Raw genomic sequence first — 22970 nt, forward strand, 5'->3', positions numbered from 1 at the left:
CCTTCTCCTCAGGGCTACTCTCGATCCATTCCCCGCCCAGCCTGTATTTGTGCCTGGGATTGCCATGACCTAGGTGCAGGACCTTGCACTTGGCCTGGTTGGACTTCATGAGGTTGGCACAGGCCCACCTCTCCAGCCTGTCAAGGTCCCTCTGGATGGCATCCCTCCCTTCCAGTGTGTCACTGGCACCACACAGCTTGGTATTGTCGGCAAACTTGCTGAGGGTGCACTCAATCCCGCTGTCCGTGTCGCCAACAAAGATGTTGAACAGGGCCGGGCCCAACATGGACCCCTGAGGAACGCCACTCGTGACCAGTCTCCACTTGGACATTGAGCCGTTGACCACCACTCTCTGAGTTCAGCCATCCAGCCAACTCCTTATCCACCGAGTGGTCCGTCCATCAAACCCATGTCTCTCTAGTTTAGAGAGAAGGATGTCATGTGGGACAGTGTCAAAAGCTTTGCACAAGTTCAGGTAGATGATGTCCGTTGCTCATCTCTTGTCCACCGATGCTGTCACCCCGTCATAGAAGGCCACCAAATTGGTCAGGTACGATTTGCCCTTGGTGAAGCCGTGTTGGCTGTCACCAACCACCTCCTTGCTCTGCATGTGCCTCAGCATGGTTCCCAGGAGAATCTGCACCATGACCTTGCCAGGCACAGAGGTGAGGCTGACCGGCCTGTAGTTGCCCGCGTCCTCCTTATTCCCCTTTTTGAAAATAGGGGTTATGTTCCCTCTCTTCCAGTCATCGGGGACCTCGCCAGACCGCCACGACTTCTCAAATACAATGGCCAGTGGCTTGGCAACTTCATCCATGAGTTCCCTCGGGACCTGCCGATGGATCTCATCAGGTCCCATGGACTTGTGCACCTTCAGGTTCCTCAGATGTTCCCGAACCTGCTCTTCCAGTACAGTGGGTGGTTCTTCATCCTCGCAGTCCCTGCTTGTGCCTTCCACGGCTTGGGTGGTGAGACAAGAGCCCTTATCAGTGAAGGCTGAGGCAAAAAAGTCGTTGAGTATCTCAGCCTTCTCCATGTCCCGGGTAACCAGGAAACTGGTTTTCTTCCGGAGGGGCCCTACATTCTCCTTGGACTTTCTTTTGTCCCCTACGTACCTATAGAAGCTTTTCTTGTTGCTTTTTATATCCCTGGCCAGATTCAATTCCATTAGGGCTTTAACCTTCCTCACCCGATCCCTGGCCACTTGCACAGCCTCTTTGTAGTCCTCCCAGGCTACCTGTCTCTGCTTTCACCCTCTATAGGCTTCCTTCTTTACTTTCAGTTGGTCCAGGAGCTCCTTGCTCATCCACGCAGGCCTCCTGGCCTTTTTGCCCGACTTGTTCTTCATCGGGATGCACCTCTGCTGAGCTTGGAGGAGGTGCTTCTTGAATATGGACCAACTTTCCTGGGCCCCTCTTTTCTCCAGGGCCACCTCCCATGGCACTTTGCCCGCCCATCAGGTCCCTGAAGAGGCTGAAGTCTGCCTTCCTGAAGTCTAGGGCAGAGAGTAGTTTCCTAGGCATGTAGTTTCCTTGCTGCCCCTTGGATCTTGAACTCCACCATGTTGTGGTTGCTGCAGCCAAGGCTGTCCTTCAGTTTCACATCCCCCACAAGGTCGAGCATGGCACCCCTTCTTGTCGGCTCCTCTATTGCCTGCAGGAGGAAGTTGTCGTCCACGCATTCCAGGAACCTCCTGGACTGCCTGTGCCCTGCCGTGTTGGCTCTCCAACAGATGTCAGGGTGGTTGAAGTCCCCCGTGAGGACCAGGGTTTGTGACCGTGAGGCTGCTCCTATCTGCCTATAGAGCGCCTCATCCGCTCTGTCCTCCTGGCCAGGTGGCCTGTAACAGACCCCCACCGTAACGTCCCCTGTCCGTCCCCATCCTCTAATCTTGACCCATAAGCTCTCTGTCAGCTTCTCCTCCATCCCCAGATGGAGCTCCACACACTCCAGCTGGTTGCTGTGCATTTGTAGTTTGTCCACTAAAATATGATGGAGTCTAAGAAATTGCTTCTGTAGGTATTAATGTCTTCCCTATTCCCGCATTTTTGTATCCATCAAACCCCCTTTTCCAAGAAAAGTGCAGAACAATCACAAAGCTTAAGCTTTTGAAGGCAATAAGCAGCAGATTTCATATGAACTACTGCTACAAGATTTTAACGTATCTGAAGGACACAAATGATTCATGTGAAATATCTGTTTCTCTTAATTATGAGGTAGATTTTTCTCATTTATTAACTGAGGGACCTAGCCAATGATGTGTTGTTTGGCTCATCCATTCCATCTGAGATAAGCTTTCAATACAAATGATGGCATGGAGTTAAAGAGCAGAGGAGTTCCACCAGTTTTTAAAATTGGGAATAAATTACTGTAAACATAGAAACATATGGTTTTTGTTTGTAAAAACTAGTATAAAATTTCTTCATATTCTTCCTGGTTTCCCTTTTACTTCTGTCATCACCTTTTTTTTTTTTTTTTTTTTTACATAAACTTCTTTTCCCACATTGCAGTTGAAATAGCCTTTTCCTCTAGTTGTCTCTGGAGTCCTGTGTAATTTCTTCCTCCAGTGATATCAGAACTCTTTGTTTTCTGAAGGAAAAAAAAAAGAATACCCCTTCAGTGTGTTTCTCAAATTTTTCACTTGTAGCTGTCTTTATTCCTTTCCCTACAAAAGGAATGCTGAGTTTCTAAGTCTTATTTTTACACATTGACTGTGTAAAGTTGGTAAAAAGGGGTAGAATCGATTATAAATGCAGTACAGCAACTGTTAGAGAAGGACTAATCTTTTCTGATATTCGGAAATCATTTTCTGAATTGTAGCTTTAAATTCAGCATTTTCCTTATGGGAAAATATCACTCCTCTTTTTATAAAGAGAAATAAGAGTTCATTTCAGGAAATTACAGGACACAGAGTATTTGAGAGATGATTCTGTGTGATGAAAATGCTTGTGTTCAAACTTTGTTAGTCTGCCCCAGTGTCTGAATATACTGGCTAAAGTAAATACTTTTATTGCTCGTCTTAAGGAGTCAGAGTTTTTAGATTCTCTTGGGTTATTCAGTCAGCGGAGAAAATTTGCCACTTGTTTCAGGTATTAGCCTTAAAATGCGGTATTTGTATTCACTCTATTAACATACAGTTCACTATTTACAGTGGGTAGTTTTGATCTTTTTTTTTTTCTTTACATGGATTCACGTGCATTTGAGATCTTGTACTATTTTATTAGAATTATTTTTTTAAATTAAATTCAATTGAATTGTTTTAGAATTAAATTCAATTAAATTTAATTGAACACTCAAATGTAGTATCTAGAAAGTAAAATATCAGCCACTAGTCTAGTCTGTTCTAAATTGTGAAAAACATATGTAAACAAATGGCACATGCACAGTTTTTTTCTGCAACTATGCTGCTGTTCTCAGTGATTTGAGCCCTGCCATTTTGTCCATTTTGTTTTTGTTTGCTTGGAACATATTTTGACCACATATAGTTTTGGGAAACCTAGAACAACGATACGTGTGTGGCTGGGAATAAGATGAAGAATACAGAAACTCAAGCAGTGGTGTGTTTGTATAGGCTTCTGAAACTAAATTTTACATGTTGAGGACAGAACTGGGATGCAGGTATTTGGGGCAGATGTAGAATTAAATTCCAGAACAGAAGTTGATAAGAAAACACTTATTGGTGGGAGGAGCCTTGTCTTGTGAAGGAAAAGACTGGAAGAGAGAAAAATGTATGGTGGAAGGAGAACAAAAACTGCTGGGGATGAGGTAAGTGGTTAAAAGAAGGAAGGAGGAAATGTGGGCAGGGGAATAAATTGTTGGAGAGAGGAAGCCAATAATTGAATTAATGGTGTAGATAAGAATTGATTACTACAAAGCAGGGTAATTAGAATTTAATTCTGGGGAGACTCTTTCTGATCATCAGATGAATACATTTAGCAGGATGCAAATTTAGTGTATTTATGAGAGTCATAGTCTACTGTTTATTGCTTTTTCAGAGTGTTATTTTACCTACCATTTTGTTCCCCATTGCCCTAGTGATAGCTGAAGTAGGTAGTACTAGCATCTGTTTTTTTCTTCAGACAAAGAATAAATTATTCTTTTTGAATGTAAACCTAACTTCATACAGGTTTACATGTCTCTATTTACGTGGTGATAATGGAAAGTGAAGGTGTCAGCTGTGGTACAGAAACAGAAAACCATTAGGGACAAGATCGGAAGGGTATTTGCATTCTTAACATCATCAGTACTACAGCTAGCTCTTGGGCAGTTGTCATCACTCTTGCTTCAAAGTAAACGTTAACCATAACTGTTCTTTGAGGGACTATTAAATTTAATAGTAAAAAAGCAAAATAAAAGAAAAAAGCTGCTAATCTTTGCTCTTAAACAGATTAACCTTTAAAAATAATTTGAGGTCATAATTCTTTAAAAATGATAAATACCATCAAGTATTATCATGGGCCTGAATTTTGTGGTCTTTTATTTATGTAAACTTCAAGTTACAAATAACTGAATTATATTTGACTTACAAAGACGGTAGTATGACATGTATGCAAGCTGAGCTGACAAAGCTATGGAAAAACACAATTGAAAAACTATCCATAAGAAGGTGGTATTTAGATAAAACATTTCTATCTAAAACATCTGTGTTTTTCTACTCAGTATAGAGGTCTCACTTACTGGCAGTTATCCAAATTAACACTGAGACCCCTGAGTCAGGTGATTTGGACTCAGCAAGATGAATGAAGGAGAAAATTCCTTTTTGCCCAATTTGGTGCTCAGTTTGGAATGTGAGCTTTCTCTTTGAGAGTGTCCTAACTAGTGGGTTAAAAGGAGTTCTAAGGAAGCTCTGTTTAGCCAGTGGAGCTGTTGTATTTTTGATGAATGAGACTTTTTAGGTCAAAGGGAGAGTAATCCTATGACTGCTTTTCCCTCACCTTTCTCCTGCCCTTCCCAGTGACATGTCATCGCAGGATGAAATGTCTATAACTGGGCAATCCTAAAAGCACAGTTCCTTTTATTAGTGTCTACATTGTTTGTCTTACAAAGAAGAAGAAACATTTGGTAATAACCTCAAAGGTGTCATATAAATGCTTTAGTGAACTTTAAATCTGGAAGTAGTTCAGCTGTGTTAGTGCGAAGCTTTGTGTGGGCTATCTAGCCTGTGAAGACCACTATGCTCTGCCAGCACCAAGAGTAGTGTCTGTCTCTGTAGAGCATTGCACTGGGTCAGCTGCTGCTAAAAATAGTTTCTGGAAATATTTATTCTAATCTGTATGAAGGGAGGAAGAAGACATGACAGGGAAATGGGAGGTGATGCAACAAAGCTGAATTATGTCCAAATTTTCACTGCTCCCGGCTTACTGAGGAGTTTGACGTGATGGGATAAGTTGGCAAGTTGTAGTTTTAACTGAACTGTAGGACAGGTGTCTTCATGGTGTATTTTGACATCAGCCTCCTAACAGCCACCTCTCTTCACTTCTCTTCAGCACTTCTTGGGAAGGTTCAAGAGCTGGGATTGTAAACCATTAAAAAAAAGTAACAGTTTTGTACTGAACTCTCTATAAATCAGTGGAAAGGCATAGAATGAACAAGAAATTATGAACAAAGGAATATTTTAAATCTTTAGTGTGTAAATATTAATTTATTTGAATACGTTGCACTCGTGTTTTACAGCAATTAGCAAAATCAGTTCAGCTATTATGGAACAAATAAAATTAAAAGAAGGAGTAATAGAGATGTATGTGATATAATTCAGCTGCCAAATAGAATTTTGGAAACTATTTACTGTATGTTCTTTGTTTCTAAAATAAATATTTTTATTGATAAACAATAATTCAAAAGTAGTGCCGGAATAGAGGACTTGGGTCATTTTTTTGGAAACTTGACTGTCTCTTCCTGTTATAGCCCACCTCTTCCTTTCCATGTCTGTAAAATTAAATTTTGTACATTTTGCTACTGTAGAACAAAGAAAATATCTAAAACCCAAATATTTTAAAGCTATGTTTTCAGCTTTTCTTCCTTAAATCTCCATCAGTCAGACTACATTACATATAGTTTTGCAAACAGATGAGGTTTGCAAGGTCTCCCTCAAAATTCTGAGCTAAGCATTCGATAGTTGATAACTTTTTTGAAAAATGAAATATTTTAAAGAAAAAAAAGCTTAATTTCAGTAAATGGAGGTCTGTTGAAGAGTCTAAGATGAATTATTACAGCTTTATATTTTCTTTATAACTTTCAGTTCTGTAGCAAAGGAATTATTTTATAATATCAGAGCCATTCAACGCACAACATGAACACAGCCTCATGCTTAAATAACCTACACATACTCCTTAATTCTTTCCCTCATGTCTAGTAAGTCAACAAAGACTGGAGCCTAATTAATTATTTTTTTTTTCCCCTTACATCCCAGGAGAAACTGAAGAAGGTTTAGATTTTTATGTCAAAGGGCCCTACATTGAAATGGTTATTTGCTGGAGAGACTAAGCCAAGAGCCCTTTGTTTCATAAGATTTATAAGCAGGAATCTGCATGAGTTGAGAGAATTATGATGTTAGTCATTTGAGGCTGCATTTCTGAATAAGTGATAACTTTATAGGGAAGACAAGGCAGTTAATTTGAAGAGGTTTGTGCAGACATTATTTTTTGAATAAAGAGATGAAAATTACTATTAAATTGTTACGATTCAAACTTTTTTTTTGTAATAATGCACAGGTGTGGTATACCTATGCAGTTGTAGTGATATAGCTGTGTTCTGCCTACCAGGGTAACACTATTTACTATGTTTGTTGCCATAATCTCCTTCAAGGACATAGAGGGAGATTATTTAATGCACAATCTTGTATATATGTAGCCGCTGAATATGATCCTTGCAAGTTTAATTGTATTACTGACAAAGAAGTGAAGGAAATCAGTGTAACAGAGACAGATAGCTGGTGCCTCGTGCGTGATAGTACAAGGTGAAAAAGGCAGGTAGTGAGTTAGTGTAAAAGATAAAAAAGAGCCTTATGAATTGACTTAGAAGGTGACACTAGTGGAATGGATATATAAATTTAATGTAGTGTGATATTGTTTTGTAACATCTCTATGGAATGTTCTTGCAATAATTATATGAAATGAAAAATTTAAGAAAATAATGTATAGTTATTTCTTTGAGAGGAAGATTCTTTAAACCTGATGTTTGGGGTTTTGGGGTGAAAAATGTAAAGAATACACAATCTATTAATATCTTGCCCGAAGGAACAGGTTGATAAATAGTTGAGATATGAAAAAGATTTAATTCTCATAATACAATACTTTGTAATTGTTGGGGTATGTTGTTTTTTTTTCTCTTCTTTCCTGTTGTGTGCAGAACACTGATACAGTGTTTATCCAGACAATCATTGAACAATTTAGTTTAGACATTCTAGAGTGCTGTATAGCTGTTCTGTATTCTGATACAGCAGTTCCTTTATTTTCTATAGAACTGATAGATGCTCAGGAGAATGGGCTGTAACAGTCCTTTAAAAAAAGAGAAATATTTTTTTTCCACTGAGATTTGGTATTATTTTTGAAAAAAATCAAATTATTCTATGAATGGTGAAACTTACTGTTTTCCTATAGTTTTGTGTACTGCTTCCCTTATGCTCTCCAAATTTCGTAGTATTTTCAGCTTCATACTACACCCTACCTTTCTGACCAGTACATAGTTGCAGTTTCAGGACCAGGCGTGTGCTTACTTGCCATCTAAAATGCATGCTGATTGACCAGCTGATGGGTATTTCTTAAGATGTCTGTCAGCCATTTTAATGGAATTTTAGCTCTCAGCTTCTCTGTCAAGGTACTAGTTTGGGTTCTGTCTTTAATCACCAACTTTAATTAAACTTACAGGAGCTGAAAGTATTTGGGAGCTGTCCTAATGGTTTTAAATTAAGAGCTGTTATAGTGGAAAGACAGATGGTTTGGTTCAGTAAAATTTGTTTCCTGGTGAAAATAGAAGCAAACTAAAATCAAAACAGAAACTTTAGTTTCTGATTCTGAGTTGTGGACTAAATTCTCTGCTGAGCTATGAAAAATTATTTTGAACAGTTTAAAAGAAAAGAAGGAAAGTATGTTATTTTATGTACATTAGCTTTCTTGAGACCTTTTGCTTGTCGTCCTTAGTTGAAAATAAGTCTGCCACAGCAATAAATCTGCTGGATTGATGCAACTCTTTAATGTAGGGTATTATCATTATAAATACTAAATATGATATGTACAAAACAATAAAAAATTAAGATCTCTCTTCTCCAGTCTGCTAAGAGCACAGGACTTCTCATAATGTAGAACAACCATAAAATTTTTACTTACGGAGGTAAGTAAAACAATATTCTGCCATCGGGGGAAGTTCTCTGCCAGAGCTGGCTTATGTAGGTAGTCTTCCTCTTATCTCTGCTTCAACTCCTGGTATGAGAGGAAGAAGGGCAAAGCAAACATACATGACAGATTTATCCTGTGTAATTTTTTCACTGCAGTAAGTTCAGGTTTGTGACAGACACTTAGTAGGTTTTTACCACCTCCAACCCACCAGACCTTTTGTCTGCTCATGAATCAGCTTTGGATCGATTGCTGTTTTCAGCTAGTGCATCACATTGGCTAAGTAAATACTCCAGATTGAAAACTAAGTAGCTCGGGAGCTGGTTCGTGTATCAAATATTGCTTAGAGATGGTGATGCTCTTTTATAGCACAGGCAGTTGGTGTTAAATTTCATTTGTCACCACATGTCTGTTAGAACCCACATTAGCAAAATGTAATTGTACTGTTAGATGTTAATTTGGCTTGTTAGCTTCTGCTGGAGCTAGGTAGCACAGGGTCAGACAGCTGCAGTCAATTTTTGGAAATCACAACTTCTGTTTAGGTAGATCTGAGTTTGAATTATATATTGCACTGAAAACTGGTGGGAGATTCTCCCCCCCTCCAGTTGGTGGCAGGTGAGCTCAGACAGGAAAAATCTGGAGGTTTCTAAAAAGAAATCTCCATGATCAGTAATACCAGAGGGGAATTTTATTTGAAAAAATGCAATGAATCATTCAGGAAGTTTCTATTATTGCCTGTAATGTTTCTATTTTACTACATGAGCTGTTGTGAGGTGCATAAAGAGCTCTGAAACAGTTTCACAAATTCTGCAAATGCTCAGAAGCCTATAAATTCTATTCAGAATTGGGCAAAGTTGATTTGATCTACTAGAGCCATCATTCCTGTCGTTAGTGACATGATAGAATATCACTATCTATTGTTGTTGTGTGGCATTGTAATACCGCTGTTAAATAGTGACCAACTGCATTACTGAAAGGTATTTCATTGTGTCTTAAAATGTAGCGGAGTTACATATGCTCTTAAGTCAGATTTATACAAGAGATTGCAGAAGAATTTAGATATCTTTGCTAGGGTAAAGAATTCAGAATTCTCTTAATTATAAGCTAATATATAGAAACAATATTCATGCTTTTTCATTTTTTTCCAGCCAGAAGATTCTCAGATAATTGAAATAATCTTAGGGCAAATAATTTCATAGGAATGTCTAAGGATGGCAGCCTAATTTCATCATAGTTTTCATATTTTTCATTATTCTCAGAAGAGTGGAAATACTTAACTTAGTAAAACTGAATATAGTCCTTCCTTTTTAACATTCGGACCAGATGCTGAAGACAGTAAGCATTTGGTTTCATCTTCTAAAACTTCATGCTCTTGGGATTTACTGAATTTGTATTTTTGGGTGTTCTAAAGTCAAGCTCTCAGTGCTCTCTGAAGAAAGGGTGTTCATCAAACTGCATCTTTTTAGAAATTGACCTGTATTTTGATTGTCTTGGCAGTGATGCTGTATTATTCTTACTTGGATGCTTTGCCAGTCTTCAGAACTACTAAGAAGATTTTTTTGTAAAATTTAGTTTCTGTGGAAATTTAGCAGTTCCAAAGCATTTGATCTATTCTTTTTATAATTGCATGGTACTGTGAAATTTCTGCAACTACAGTTTTATGCTTCATTTCAGAGTAATGTTCAGTATGGAATATGATATACTTAAAAGACTTAAGATACTAACTCAATTGTCTGTCCTGCCTGAACACAAAACGTGTTCCAAGCACCTTTTAAACTTTATGATAACCTAACATTTATGGAATACATCCTAGAAAATATTCTCCACTTTAACTAACACTGGTTCAGCTCCCATAGTACCACTCTAGCAGGCATTGATTATATGGGCTGTTGAATCCTTTTTAAAGACATTGCTGCATAATCCTGGTGGATTTACTTGATAGGGTTGCTGACAGCATTGGCAGGTCCCAGCATACTTAAAGGATAGCTCTCAGTATAGCGTCTCTTGGTGGATAAGCAGAAATTATACCTATACATATATGTGGGGAGAGACTGAAGTGTTTTATCTTAATAGGGTAATAATATTGTATTGTGGTTATCTTTGTGTGTATATCAAACTAGACTTTTCAATGTATCATGCAAATTTTTTTTTTAAATCTGAAGAATTGTCGTGAGTCTAGGGCAGGCAGACAGATCACCAATACTCCTTTAAGTACAAGTCAGAGGTGAGGAAGATACTTCAGGTTTCTCATATTCACTGTTAGAGGAAACAAAAAGAATTCTTGATTGGGAAGATAAGACTGTGTCAAAAAACAAATTTAGCAGTTCTGGCAGTTCTCTCTCTATGGAATGATTAATTAAGGGGGTAGCATGGATTGGATATCTGTCTTAGGCAAAATAGTAACATCTCAGTTTGATTTTTTAAATTGCAAATGTGTAGTAATTATTCCTATTATCAGCTATAGAATTCCTTTTGTAACATTTTATTTGAAGGAAAAGATGGGAAAATATATTCTGTGATTATAAAACACCAATTGACTTATGATCATACAATATCTAGAGTGTCAGGGAGGAAATGCTGGTATTCAGAAACTAGAAAAATAAATATTTTTAATTGGTGCCTGTCATGCACCAGTTGCTATTTACTGCTCAGCCACAGCTTTGAGACTTACCTGTGGCTTTCCCTGCATTTAGAATTTCTCAAAAAATTGATTGGTTTGCTAATTCAGAATATAGCTTGTGAAAATGTTGCTAGCACATTTCAATAAGTGGCTGGTTGTCTGTTCGTACCACATAATGTTGGTGTATTTTAGCAAAGTGGGAGAAATAATTATGGTTTAGATCTTGTGAGAATTTAAAGACTAAAACTTCTAATAGTTAAAACCAAGAAATTATTGGAGAAGAAAGCAGAATAGTTCTGCCTGATAGCTTTTTTGAGGGATGAGGTAAACAGAACTTGATACCTGTGAAGGACAAAACGTGACATAAATAGATGGTTCAAAAAACTATGGCATATGTCACTTTGTGGTGCCTACTTCAATTTCCAATGAGAACTTCCTGAAATACAGTAAATGGAAATAAAACAAAAAGTCTCTAATGATATTTGTTGTGGCCCCATACTCACTTTGTAGATGCCAAGTTAAGTAGTCAGAGGATTTATTTCTGACAATGAGAATCTTTTTCTTTTTTTGTTCTTTGACAGCCACGAGCTGTTGCTGGTTTTCGAGGAACAGTACGATATGCATCAATCAATGCTCATAGAAACAGAGTGAGTATCTCAGTCTATATCATATCCATTTCATGCAGCTGAAAGCCGTCAGAAATGCAGTTGCTATTGATTTCCTTTTTTGTATTTTTATATGTGTGTTTATTATGTAGAAACGAATACTTACAAATTTTGTGAAAAAATAATATACTTTACAGTAGTTGAGGGTAAAAAAAGTTCTTGTGGAAATAGTAGTCAGTTTAATGGTTATCTTTGGTATTCAGTTGTATTAAAAGTTAATAAATTAAAAAGGTGAAATTACTGAATTTTCTAAAATACATAATGTCAGTATGTCATCTTAACATCATACACTAAAGAAATCTGAATCAATAGCTCTTCCAGTATAGAGATTTGCAATGTTATTTTAACACACTTCAACATCTGTTTTGTTTCTCTGTATCTTCCATGGAAATTTACTTGTGTGCTTCTACTTAAAATAGTTGCCGGGTTTAATTATATGAACTTGTTTTGCCGAGTTGATTATATTGATTTTTATATATAATAATTTAAGTCTCCAGAACAGTAAAGAGTCTATCTTCCCTTTTGTTTTATAGGTATTTGTAAGATGCATTAGAATAATATTTCTTTTTCACAGGAAATGGGTCGGCATGATGACCTCTGGTCCCTGTTCTATATGTTGGTGGAATTTGTGGTTGGGCAACTGCCTTGGAGAAAAATAAAAGATAAGGTAAAGCTAGAAGTGAAACTGAAGAGCACAAGGGAGATTTACTTCTGGATTGCAAGCAAAACTGTGATACAGATTCCACTAAGAATCACTGGTGCATTAATTTCAACATTACACTTTCCAGTGTTTTCTAGTGTTAATTCTCATTGCGAGCATCATGGTATTAAAAGCAATCAAGTTTTTTGAACTGGTCTAGGCAGGAATTGGATTGTGCTTGTAGTTTGCAAATGTTTTAAAAGGCAAAAGTAAGTGTATATATGCCACTTATTTAATTTTTCTGTTTTCACTTGAGTACTTTTTGATTTCACCTATCACACATTTAGAATTTCTTATCTATTTTCATTATTTGTGAAATGGGCATTTCTTATTTGCTTATGAACCAAATTGAATCAATCAATATGCAGAAGTGCTTTTAGTGATACATGATAGATGAGGTATGCAAAGAAACAACATCTAATTAGCCTACTATGACTTCTTTCAACTTCTTTTGAAATTAGATTGAAACAAGGTTACTGTCTGATGTGGTTTATGCATTGGTAGATGACAATGTGGTAGCATATATTTTTTGGTTTTGATTTACTCATCTTACACTAAAGAGGATTTACTAATCTTTTGCAATATACTGTGATGACCTAAAATACATCAAAAAGTGACTGGACATCAGTGACTGGATGCAACGGGGTACTTACATCTTTAAAACATGCTTTTCAGAAGAGTTGGAGTATCTAATGACAGGCCTTGATATCAGGCAGCATTCAAACACAGCAGAAAATTAAATGGCTTTTCGTATTTTCATATTGAATTTGAAGTTTGTACATTATTTTGCATGTGTGCTGAGGGCAACAACAGAATCTCTTACCTTGCTATCTGATGTACAATGGCCTTCCTCAGTACTATTCAGTGTAATTTACTTGCCCAGTTTTCTGGCCAGTAGTGTACTGAATAGCTGTAAAAGGCCAATATGTTGTAGCAGAGAATGAAGGTCTGTTAATGTTTGGTGTGTTATTTACTCCTAGGAGCAAGTGGGCTCCATTAAAGAAAGGTACGAGCACAGACTTATGTTGAAACATCTTCCTCAAGAATTCAACATCTTTCTGGATCACATTTCTAATTTAGATTACTTTACAAAGCCTGATTACCAGGTAAACATTTTTGCTGTTCTGTCTTTCTGATTTTTAAATAGCAGAATTTTATGCTGTTTCATCTTGAATTTCCTTTGATTTAATTGTGTAGTCTTGGTAGTTACTATGGATTGAGCCACCACAAAGTTATTTTAGTAACCATCTAGTGCTGCAGAAACCTTGTGGTTCAAAGATGTAATTTTTTTTTTCATTTGAGAAGAGTAAGGCAGTTAAGTTTCTAAAAACAATTGACAGTTGCTTTGCAGTCAGTATTCTGTTAGGATCAGGTGCTGTCCTACTATCATAGCCTCTAGTGGGCACTCCTTAAGTTCAGTCGATCCAATTGCTTCCTCAGTGATAGTCATTCTGGCAATTTTCCAAAATCTGGAGTTCTGCACCTACAATATATACAGTGAGAGCACAGCATGCAGCCATGATGGGTTTTTAAGGCTGAAGTATTGCTTACAGAGATCGCCAGAAAACTAGTAATTTTTCTTTGTTTAAGAGAGTATTGCCTGCTGAAATGGACAGCTTCAGCTCAGTGCTAAGGTGATAGGTGCTGAGAGGATATGCTGTAGAATACGTGTCTTACTCACTCAAGTGTTGACCCATGATTTAACGATAAATAAAACTCAAAGATAGAACTTTGTTCTACACCAGTGTGTGGAAAGCAGCAGAAGAATACTCAGGAAGAGTAGAGAGGGAGAGTTTTTTCAGTCTGACAAACTGTTGGAGAAGTTGAACTGATCTAAGATCACACCACAACAAGTTTTCCCTTTATACCTTTCCTCTGGCTCCCAGAAACACACATTTCTGTCAGCTTCCCACTTGCATTACCTGTCTGCCTTTGTGCATTTGTTCAACTCACCAACTTGGCAAAAACAGAAGGAATGGTTTTCTGCTTGTGCGCAAGCTAAATTGGTTCGATGACTAAATAAATCATTCTGACTAATTCTAGAATTGTAACTTTGATAAGAATGATTCTTGTGCTTTACATGGTAAGATTAACAGAGAAATCAATATATATAAGATTCAAAATAAGAACTGAAAATCTCAAGAGATAACTAATTTCCTGTTAGTAAGTGAATGTCTCTAAATATACTGGTACATTCTTCTGCACATTTACAAGGAAAAAAACCACAACTTTTGTGCAAAAATTTGAATGTAAAAAAATCTTATTACAAATACAGAAAATGTTCAGTGCTCCTGAAAAATAAATACCTTGATTGTTTTTTTTCCTTTTCTATTACAAATTTCCATGGAATTTATCCTATAGTTTACAATTAAATGAGGAGAATTATTAAGAAAGTTTTGAATGTTTTGTGTGCCTAGTTATAAAGATGACTCAGATTTATCTTTTTCTTCTATGGTAAAAATTACTGATTGCAGAAATTTTGATGTTGTGTAGAAAAACCTTGATTGTAGGCCTGAGCCTGAGCCTTCCAACAGGGTCTTGCTTATGTGCCTTAGACCAGAGCAGGTGGTTTTATTTAAAGCGATGGGAAAGTGCTTTACTTTCCCTAGTCATTTAAGCTCTGGTCTCTATTAACTAGTATTTGTAGTAGCAATGCTATTGATACCTTCAATATGTATTATTCTTTGTTCATATGTACGGTTAGGCACTGAACAAGAACGTACATGGTCAAGATCCCCTCTTTGAAGAGTTTACGCTCTAAAAAGTTCATGATGTAGGCCCAGAATACAGTTTTGATTTGGCAGTGTCAGATAAGTTTATTTTATTGAGTTTTTTCTGCATGCATTGCCTCAGCCTCTTGACATCGTTAAGCATTTGAGTTTGTATTTGCATTATAGCAAAAATTGTAGAAAAGACTTAAAAGAGAATGGCCTTAAAAATGACTTCAGAAAGACTACTTATGCTTTACAGGAAGAGGAGAATAAAGGAGAGTATGTATGGCACAAAGAGTGAACTATGGCTTTGTGCAGTTCAGTAGGGTTTCAGAACTGGCTGGGATAGATGGCACACCACAGGTTCTTGTGAGTGAGGATAAAATGGATATGACCAGTTTATACAAGAAAAACAATCCAGACTTCCAGTCCATTTTAAGGTGCCAAAGGATATGTTCTTTTAAAGGATGCCAGAGAAAAATTTTCAGCATCCTAGATTGGAAGAAAGAATGAAACTCAGAATTTTAGCTTTCAGGAAAAAAAAAAAGTCATTTTAGAAATGTCACAGAGTAAGAGATGATGTGATATGGACACAACCTTCCCACTAGTGACTAGAATGAAACAAAATTTTGTTTTGTTTTGTTTTGTTTTTTCACAGGGAGAGGAAAGCAGATGCAATTTCTTTCTCTGTCAGGGACAGAAATTGTTCTAGATGGTTTTTCATAGCATAAAATGAGAGTGGAAAGCTTCCACTGTGACATTTCTGTGAGGTGAATGTCAGCACTAGATAAATGATCCATGGTTCTAAATGCCAGAAAGTATGAATTAGCAAATCAGCATCCTTCCCTACGTAGTCCTCATTCATTTCTGTGGTTTCTAATGGTGTTACTGAATATATTATTTTATCTTGCTCTGCTGGAGAGCCATTGGATGCTATTCTGCAGCAATATACTCATGCCTCTGTGTATGTATCTTTCTTTTTATGGAAGCCTATGGTATATCTTTGCCTCTCTTTACTGATAAAAACACATATGTGTGGGGTTTTTTTTTTTATTTAATAAAAGAATTTTGCATATCTTGACTTTGAAACCTTGGAAAATGAGAAACGGCTTAATATGAAGAACTGTCCTCTTTTTTTGAAAAATGTTGTCAGTCAAAAAAAAGAAGATATGTTAAAGTATTACAAGAGGCTATTTCTTAATTGCTTGGTCTCTTAGACAAAAATGAAACTTATTAACTTTTTCCTTCAATTTTAGCTTCTCATGTCTGTGTTTGACAACAGCATGAAAACATTTGGGATTATTGAAAGTGACCCTTTTGACTGGGAGAAGAGTGGAACTGATGGCTCTCTGACAACGACAACAACTTCAACCACACCTCAGTTACACACTCGTCTTACTCCAGCTGCAATTGGGTATGTGTGCACATTGCAGAGTACCAAAGCTGCAGAGCACCAAAGGGAAATTATCTCCACAATTTAGGTTTTTTTTCTGCAGGACGTTGAATAAATAGAGGAATGGAGGTTTGGGAGCATTTGAAGTATTTCCCTTTTTAGGGTTTCTGTTTATATTATCCTGAAAGATCAGTATTGCAGTCCTAAATTTATAGCAATAAAAAATAGTAGCTCAGGAAATTTCATGCAAATTTGCTAGTCCATCCTTTGCTAAATCATATTTTGTCATACTAAATGTTGCGTTCTGAGTTTAATTGCCTGAAAATAAACCCATTGTTTTCTGTAACCTTGGAATAAATTGCTAGCTGCAATTTCCTTATCACTTTGAAAATTCGGAAATAGATTTTTGGTGTGTTTAAAATAGTATTTATTGTGGTCTTTGAGACCTTCTGTAATTAAGTAAGCTGGACAAGATGTAATGTGTAATAATACTCAGACTAATCTCAGGGGATTGGACAATAAGAGGTGTTTATGGGTGAGGAGGAAGACTTTGGGCTGGTTCTATGTCTTTAGTGGATCAGCTTTTTATCCAAGAATTGTGAAGGTTGTGACGTGAGAGTTTTGACAGTGTAGTGAGGCTGAAGAATGCCAGGATTTCATGTAGAATACATTAAATTCCCAGTGTTTCAAGATAATTTTTAAGAAAGTGTTAAAATATATTTAAGTCAAGACATTGACTGGTGTTAATATTACACAGGTGTACAGTGTGCATTACTGAACACACTGAAGTTGAGATCGATTTTATATATGATTCAGTCCCATTATCATACTAAGCATCACACTGGAGTTATTGATAGTCTTGACTGCAGTTAACAATTTTGGTGACTGTAAAGGAATGACTTTTAATTGACCTTCTGACCATTCACTTTTTTGGGATAACATTGCTTCAGTTTCAGATAGTGAGCTAAGCCTTAGCCCTGTTTAGCCCCAAGTTAATGGGACTATGGAACTTTAACTAAAATATAATATCTTGTTAGCATTATGCTTATGTTTTGGTTATCAATAATTGGACCAAAATAGCATTTTAATAAGAATAGTGATTAAAATTGCATTCAGTGTGCTGAGTGATCTCTCTTCCTCACATAGTATGTTTTGTTATCCTACCAAATTTTGGGGAAAAGGAAACTATATTATGACAGTTGCCATTAATTATTTTTAATAGAAAAATGTATGTAGAAGAGTCAGGAGCAAAGTTGAGCCTGGACATGATCTCTAACAAATTTTCTCAGAAGTTGCTTCGAAAATATAAAAACCCTAGCTTTTAAGGGATAGTTTTTTGGTTTACACCTTTTGTTATGTGCTTAAATTAAAGAAACATAAATAGTGAAAGCCAAGAAGTAGAGGTTTTTATATTTTGTAATTTATAAGATTTAATTTTCTACAGAAGCATGGTTTTGCTTGTAATTTTTTATTTGCTTTTTTTCTTTTAATAGAATGGAAAATAATTTAGAGTGGAAAAGAATTTCAAGAAATACATTACAGTCTCAAAGTTTTTACTTTCATGGTTTTTTTTTAAACTACTTTTGTAGAATTGCCAATGCCACTCCTATCCCAGGAGATTTGCTGCGAGAAAACACGGATGAAGTGTTTCCTGATGAACAGCTCAGTGATGGAGAGAATGGTATTCCAGTTGGTGTCTCACCAGAGAAACTACCTGGGTCCCCTGGGCATCAGCGCCCTCAGGAAAAAGACGTTTGGGAAGAAATGGATGCAAACAGGAATAAAATAAAACTAGGAATCTGTAAGGTACTTAAAAATCTCCATTGTGAAGACCATCTTTGAACAGTTTCCTGTTCTCATAGTGCACATAAGATCTAATTAATAATACAGTCTTACTAATATTGATTAGCCAGAATAATCTAAGGAAACAAGATTTATGGTAGAGCTAACACATTTTATTAGGGTGATTTTTATACTGGAACAAGCAGACAAGCTTTTGGGCCTTGTGTCACCTTATCAGGTCTTTATGATGCATAGTAGATTGCTGATAATTTTAGATTCTCTGTAGTTTATCCATATTCGTGTTCTTCGGATGTGATTTTGATTCTTGCTCACTGGATGACATCAAAGCAAATTTCTTGCACTTTGCATGTGTAGAAGTTAGATACTGAATACACAAAAAACCAGTTTAATGTTATTCTTCAATTGACAGATGGGCAGTGTGATTGACAGTATCCATTTAAACCACTTGGTGTTTTTGTTTCCAGAAGATAAAATATCTTTGTATTGATCCAAAGAGGTTAATGGGGTAGTCTTTAAAAGAGAATGCTGCTTAATTTTGAAAAGTCTGTAAGAAGTGGGTTCTGTCTCCCTTGCTCACAATCAACATTTTATATTTGGACAAATGTAGCTCTGTTTCTTGATATAAAAATGTTGTGAACATGAAGAGGGATCTGCTACTGAATGTTCTTTAGCTAGGAGAGCTGTCTGATTTTGAGGCTGTTAATTCTTGTTTACTAGAAAAAAATTGTATTGTGGGAAAGAATAAGGCATGGTGCCTATTTTCACATGTGTCTATTTGTTTAGGTTTTTTTACCAAAGGGGGAGAAAGGAGATTGTTCTGGTTTAAATAAAGGCAATTTCTGTTAGTTATGCCTGTTGAAACTAACGATGATCATGATTTCCCAGCTCTGAATCATGTCCAGTTAGTATACAAGATAGAATGTGGTTGGACTGAAACATAGTTCTAAGTCACAGAAATATCTAGTAGATTTAGTGTATAACAGTGTTATATGCTCCAGAGAATCATAAAGACAGTTTGGAAGCTAACTTCTCTTTAGTAAGAGCATTTGACTGTAAAGCAGACTGAAGATGCTACCAAGTGCCAGATTTCAGACTATTATTAAAGAAAATTTCAGACATGGGTGTGAAATATCAGAGTAAATTTAAGTGTATTACTGGGTTTTTGAGACTCTTCTTCTCAGACCTACCCAGAACTATTGTGTTACTAGTATTTTGTCTGTTGTAGGTGTGTGCTGAAGAGCATATCTAAACTACGTGAAGTATGGCCTGAACTAGGGCCATTTCAAATACAAATTGGCTTATCTCAGGCTACAAACCTGGATGGTGTTCACCATGTAGTACCTTGTCCTCCTTTGTTTTGCCACTCCTAGTGAGTTACATTTTTACTTTACTGTTGCACAGGCTGCTACAGAGGAGGAAAACAGCCATGGGCCAGTGAATGGAATGCTTAATGCACCGAGTCTTGGTTCTCCAATTCGTGTTCACTCAGAGACCACACAGCTAGACAGAGATGTCCCACTGGTGCGAAAGCTACGTTCAATTCACAGCTTTGAACTGGAGAAGCGTCTGATGTTGGAGTCAAAGCCAGACACTGATAAATTTCTTGAGACCTGGTAAAGAAATTATTTTATTCTTATACTTGGATCTTTTCAAGATATGTAGTTAAAATACTATCGTATTTCCTCTGCTCTGTGAAAAACAGGAATGGAGCTGCTGCCTTATGCTTATGTATTTACTAATATTGCTCGTTTAATGGATTACACCACTTGTCAGCTTCTTTAAAAAAGATTAGTGCTAGTATACAGTTAAAGTTGAACTTTCACACTTAAGAACTTTTTATTTCAAGACCTAGTAATGTTTATTACCTTTTTCTTCAGTGAGATGCTCTTGACAGTCAGTACAATTCATCCTAAATAAGAATGATGACACCAGGTGCTCAATTGAGGTAACATGGGATTAGATTATATGACATGAGAAGGACAGTTTACAAGAAGTGGAGTTATGAAGTAAAGTTAGAAATCTCCCTGCATGCAACAGGTTTAGTTACGCATAAAAGTGTTGCATCAACATAACAAAATCTTGATAGAAGACAGAGATCTTAAAATGGAATTTGAAGGTAGAGCAGAGACAGATGTATAAGAACAGTTTCAGTCAATTTGGCTATATGTAGAAAGAATAAGGGGAGAAGGACACAGTGAAATCTGACTGAAAGGCAAAGGCTGAGTGGTGACAGTAGAAGACAGCTAAGATGCTGACAGTGACAAAATCCTTCTAAATATGTCATAGGGGGTTAGGAATTTGAATTTGTTTGATGAAGCAAGTTATGCTAAGCATAAATAAGGAATCAATCAAAACAATCAACATTCTTCTTGAAAGCGTCTACTAACTGCTGCTGGAGACATCTTTTTATTATGTTCTGCTCTGAGTCTGCTTTGTAGCATAAATTAAGTACAGTGGACATCTGGTGTTAGCCTCACCACTGAGTTGGTATCCACTTACTATTGTCCTTTTCGGTAATTACGTTTATGATACAATATGATACATTACAATTACTTTTACAATATGTGCGAATTTCTGAGACCACCTGCCCATTTTTACTTGACATCAGAGTTATTTCTCTCAAACTGTGGATCTATCAACCATTATAGATTGTTCTAAAATTATGACAACAAATTTTTATATAAATCTAATTTTCCTCTACTGAAAAACCTCAAAGGTAGTTTACATTATTTAATTAATTCTTAACTAATTCAGATATTAACTTATTTTCTTAAGTTTGGAGAAGATGCAGAAAGACTTGAATGCTGCGGCAGAAACTCCTGTTGCTGCTGTTCCTCCTGTTTCTCCAAAAGCACCCATTCCTGCTCCTGTGACTACCCGCGTGGACCATGTTTGGCACTATGATGAAGAATATCTTCCAGATGCTTCAAAGCCTGTGTCAGCTAGTTCTCCAGAACATGTTGATGGTGTTATTAGCAATGGATTTGTAGCTGTCAACTTAAGCTCCTGCAGGCAGGAGGCTGATTCTAAGGAGTGGGTTATAATAGATAAGGAACGAGACTTGCAGGACTTCAGGACAAATGAGGCTTTAGAGCACAGAACAACTGGAAGTCCCTCAGATGAAGAGCCAGAGGTGCTACAAGTTCTAGAGGAGTCCCCTCCAGAAGAGCAGCCCAGACAGAGTGGTTGGACAGGAAACAGTGTCCATGCCAAGAACCAAACCTCAGGGGTGGAGTTTGTTCTAGCCATGGAGTGTCATCCTGCTGCTTCCGAACAGCTTACAGATAAATTGGAAATTCTGTCCGGAGCTGCTGGACAGCTTCTTGCAGCCACCCCTACAAGTCCTATGGAAGCTCAAGCAGAAGGAGCGCTCACTCCGGTAAGAGAAACGATCGCTATTTTATTGAACTTCTCTTTATTCAGAAACACATGAGGAGATAGTAAGGGAAACGGCAGTGACTGAAATACAATAGTGTAGCAGAAATTCCTAGTTTCATCAGATATGGGACTTGATTCTTGAGGAATGATCTTCCATGTTCTGTTATATAAGTATTTACGTTCTCCCATGGAAGTGGCTATTAGTTCTACAGATATGATCCACAGAACTGGCCTCAATTTAAAAAATAAAATGATTTTATTTATGTATTTCTATATAAAGAAGCTCCTTATGTATTGATTCCTAATCAGTGAGAGATACACATGCCAATATATAGTTATTATATTGGTAGTACAAAAACATAAAATTACAATGAATATGTAAAGTACTGTGCTACAATGCTGCTTGTGTTTCAGGAAAAGCCTAAATAGCTGAAATTAAAGAAACAGAGTTACTTGCTCTCACCATCCTTTTGGAATTCCCTTTGTTTCTTCCTGTTTCTTCTGAAATTTCTGATGGTTCTTATATAGACAACTTGTTGGCTTTTATAAATTGTTGCCACTTCTCACTTCCAAGATAATTTTGCAACTACTACTTTGCTTCCAAAGTTTTCTCTTCACTAAGACAGATTGCTTTGCTTCCATTGCATCCTTTTCTTTTTGTATTTCTCCATCTTTTCTAAAGAATTCTCATTGGCACAGGTTTTGAATGTTTACTTTTTTTCTCCTCTGTCACTGATTCTAAACAAAGACTTCTTTGGCTTTACTTAAGGATCAGCCATAATTTTATGTTCTCTGGAAGGAAAGAAATTGCTGATCTGCAGATCTTCCATTTGTAGATAAATATTCTTCCTGAAATTGTGTGTACATGGACTTCCCTTCCATTATCATCTGTGGATGATAATATAATTTCTTACCTGTTTCACACAGCATCAGCATTCTAATAAGAATGTAAAGTTGTACCAGTTCAGGAAGAAACCTGAACTCAAAAAATAAGAGAGAAAAGTGTATAAGTTAGTGGCTTGGGGATGAGGAAGTTTCAGGTATAAAAAAATTACAGCAAATTATGCTATCTGCTATGAAAAAAAAAACCTTGCAGGTAAGAGAACTAATTTTCATGTTGTCAGTCGTGGTTTTCCAGTTGCAATACAGATTCTGTGTGCGACCAGTAAATAGCAGTTTGATCTGTCTCAGTCACTGGCACATGGTCACATTTCTGTTGAACTCTTCAGAGTATGCTATGGTATATGTGCTGACCTTATGCTTTCGTAATGGCTTTGTGTTGACTTTGGCTACAGGAGGGCAGACAGTACCTGATTTGCCGTAACATCTGCTGGTATGAAGTTAATCTGTTGAAAGAATTTGAACTGATC

The 22970-nt window shown here is 36.8% G+C and overlaps 1 protein-coding gene across 1 annotated transcript in view; it reads left to right on the forward strand.

Annotated features, from left to right (window-relative positions):
• Positions 1–22970, forward strand: part of TTBK2 (tau tubulin kinase 2) — a 91154-nt gene that overhangs the window by 49775 nt on the left and 18409 nt on the right. The window contains exons 8-14 of the mRNA XM_086748751.1: positions 11532–11597; positions 12190–12282; positions 13296–13421; positions 16283–16440; positions 18009–18225; positions 19624–19835; positions 20998–21601. Coding sequence (XP_086604877.1) covers positions 11532–11597; positions 12190–12282; positions 13296–13421; positions 16283–16440; positions 18009–18225; positions 19624–19835; positions 20998–21601 — 1476 coding nt within the window. The remainder of the gene's footprint in view (positions 1–11531; positions 11598–12189; positions 12283–13295; positions 13422–16282; positions 16441–18008; positions 18226–19623; positions 19836–20997; positions 21602–22970) is intronic.

The sequence above is a fragment of the Chlamydotis macqueenii genome, chromosome 5 (assembly GCF_036417535.1).
Source record: "Chlamydotis macqueenii isolate bChlMac1 chromosome 5, bChlMac1.mat, whole genome shotgun sequence".
In the NCBI taxonomy this organism is placed as follows: Eukaryota; Metazoa; Chordata; class Aves; order Otidiformes; family Otididae; genus Chlamydotis; species Chlamydotis macqueenii.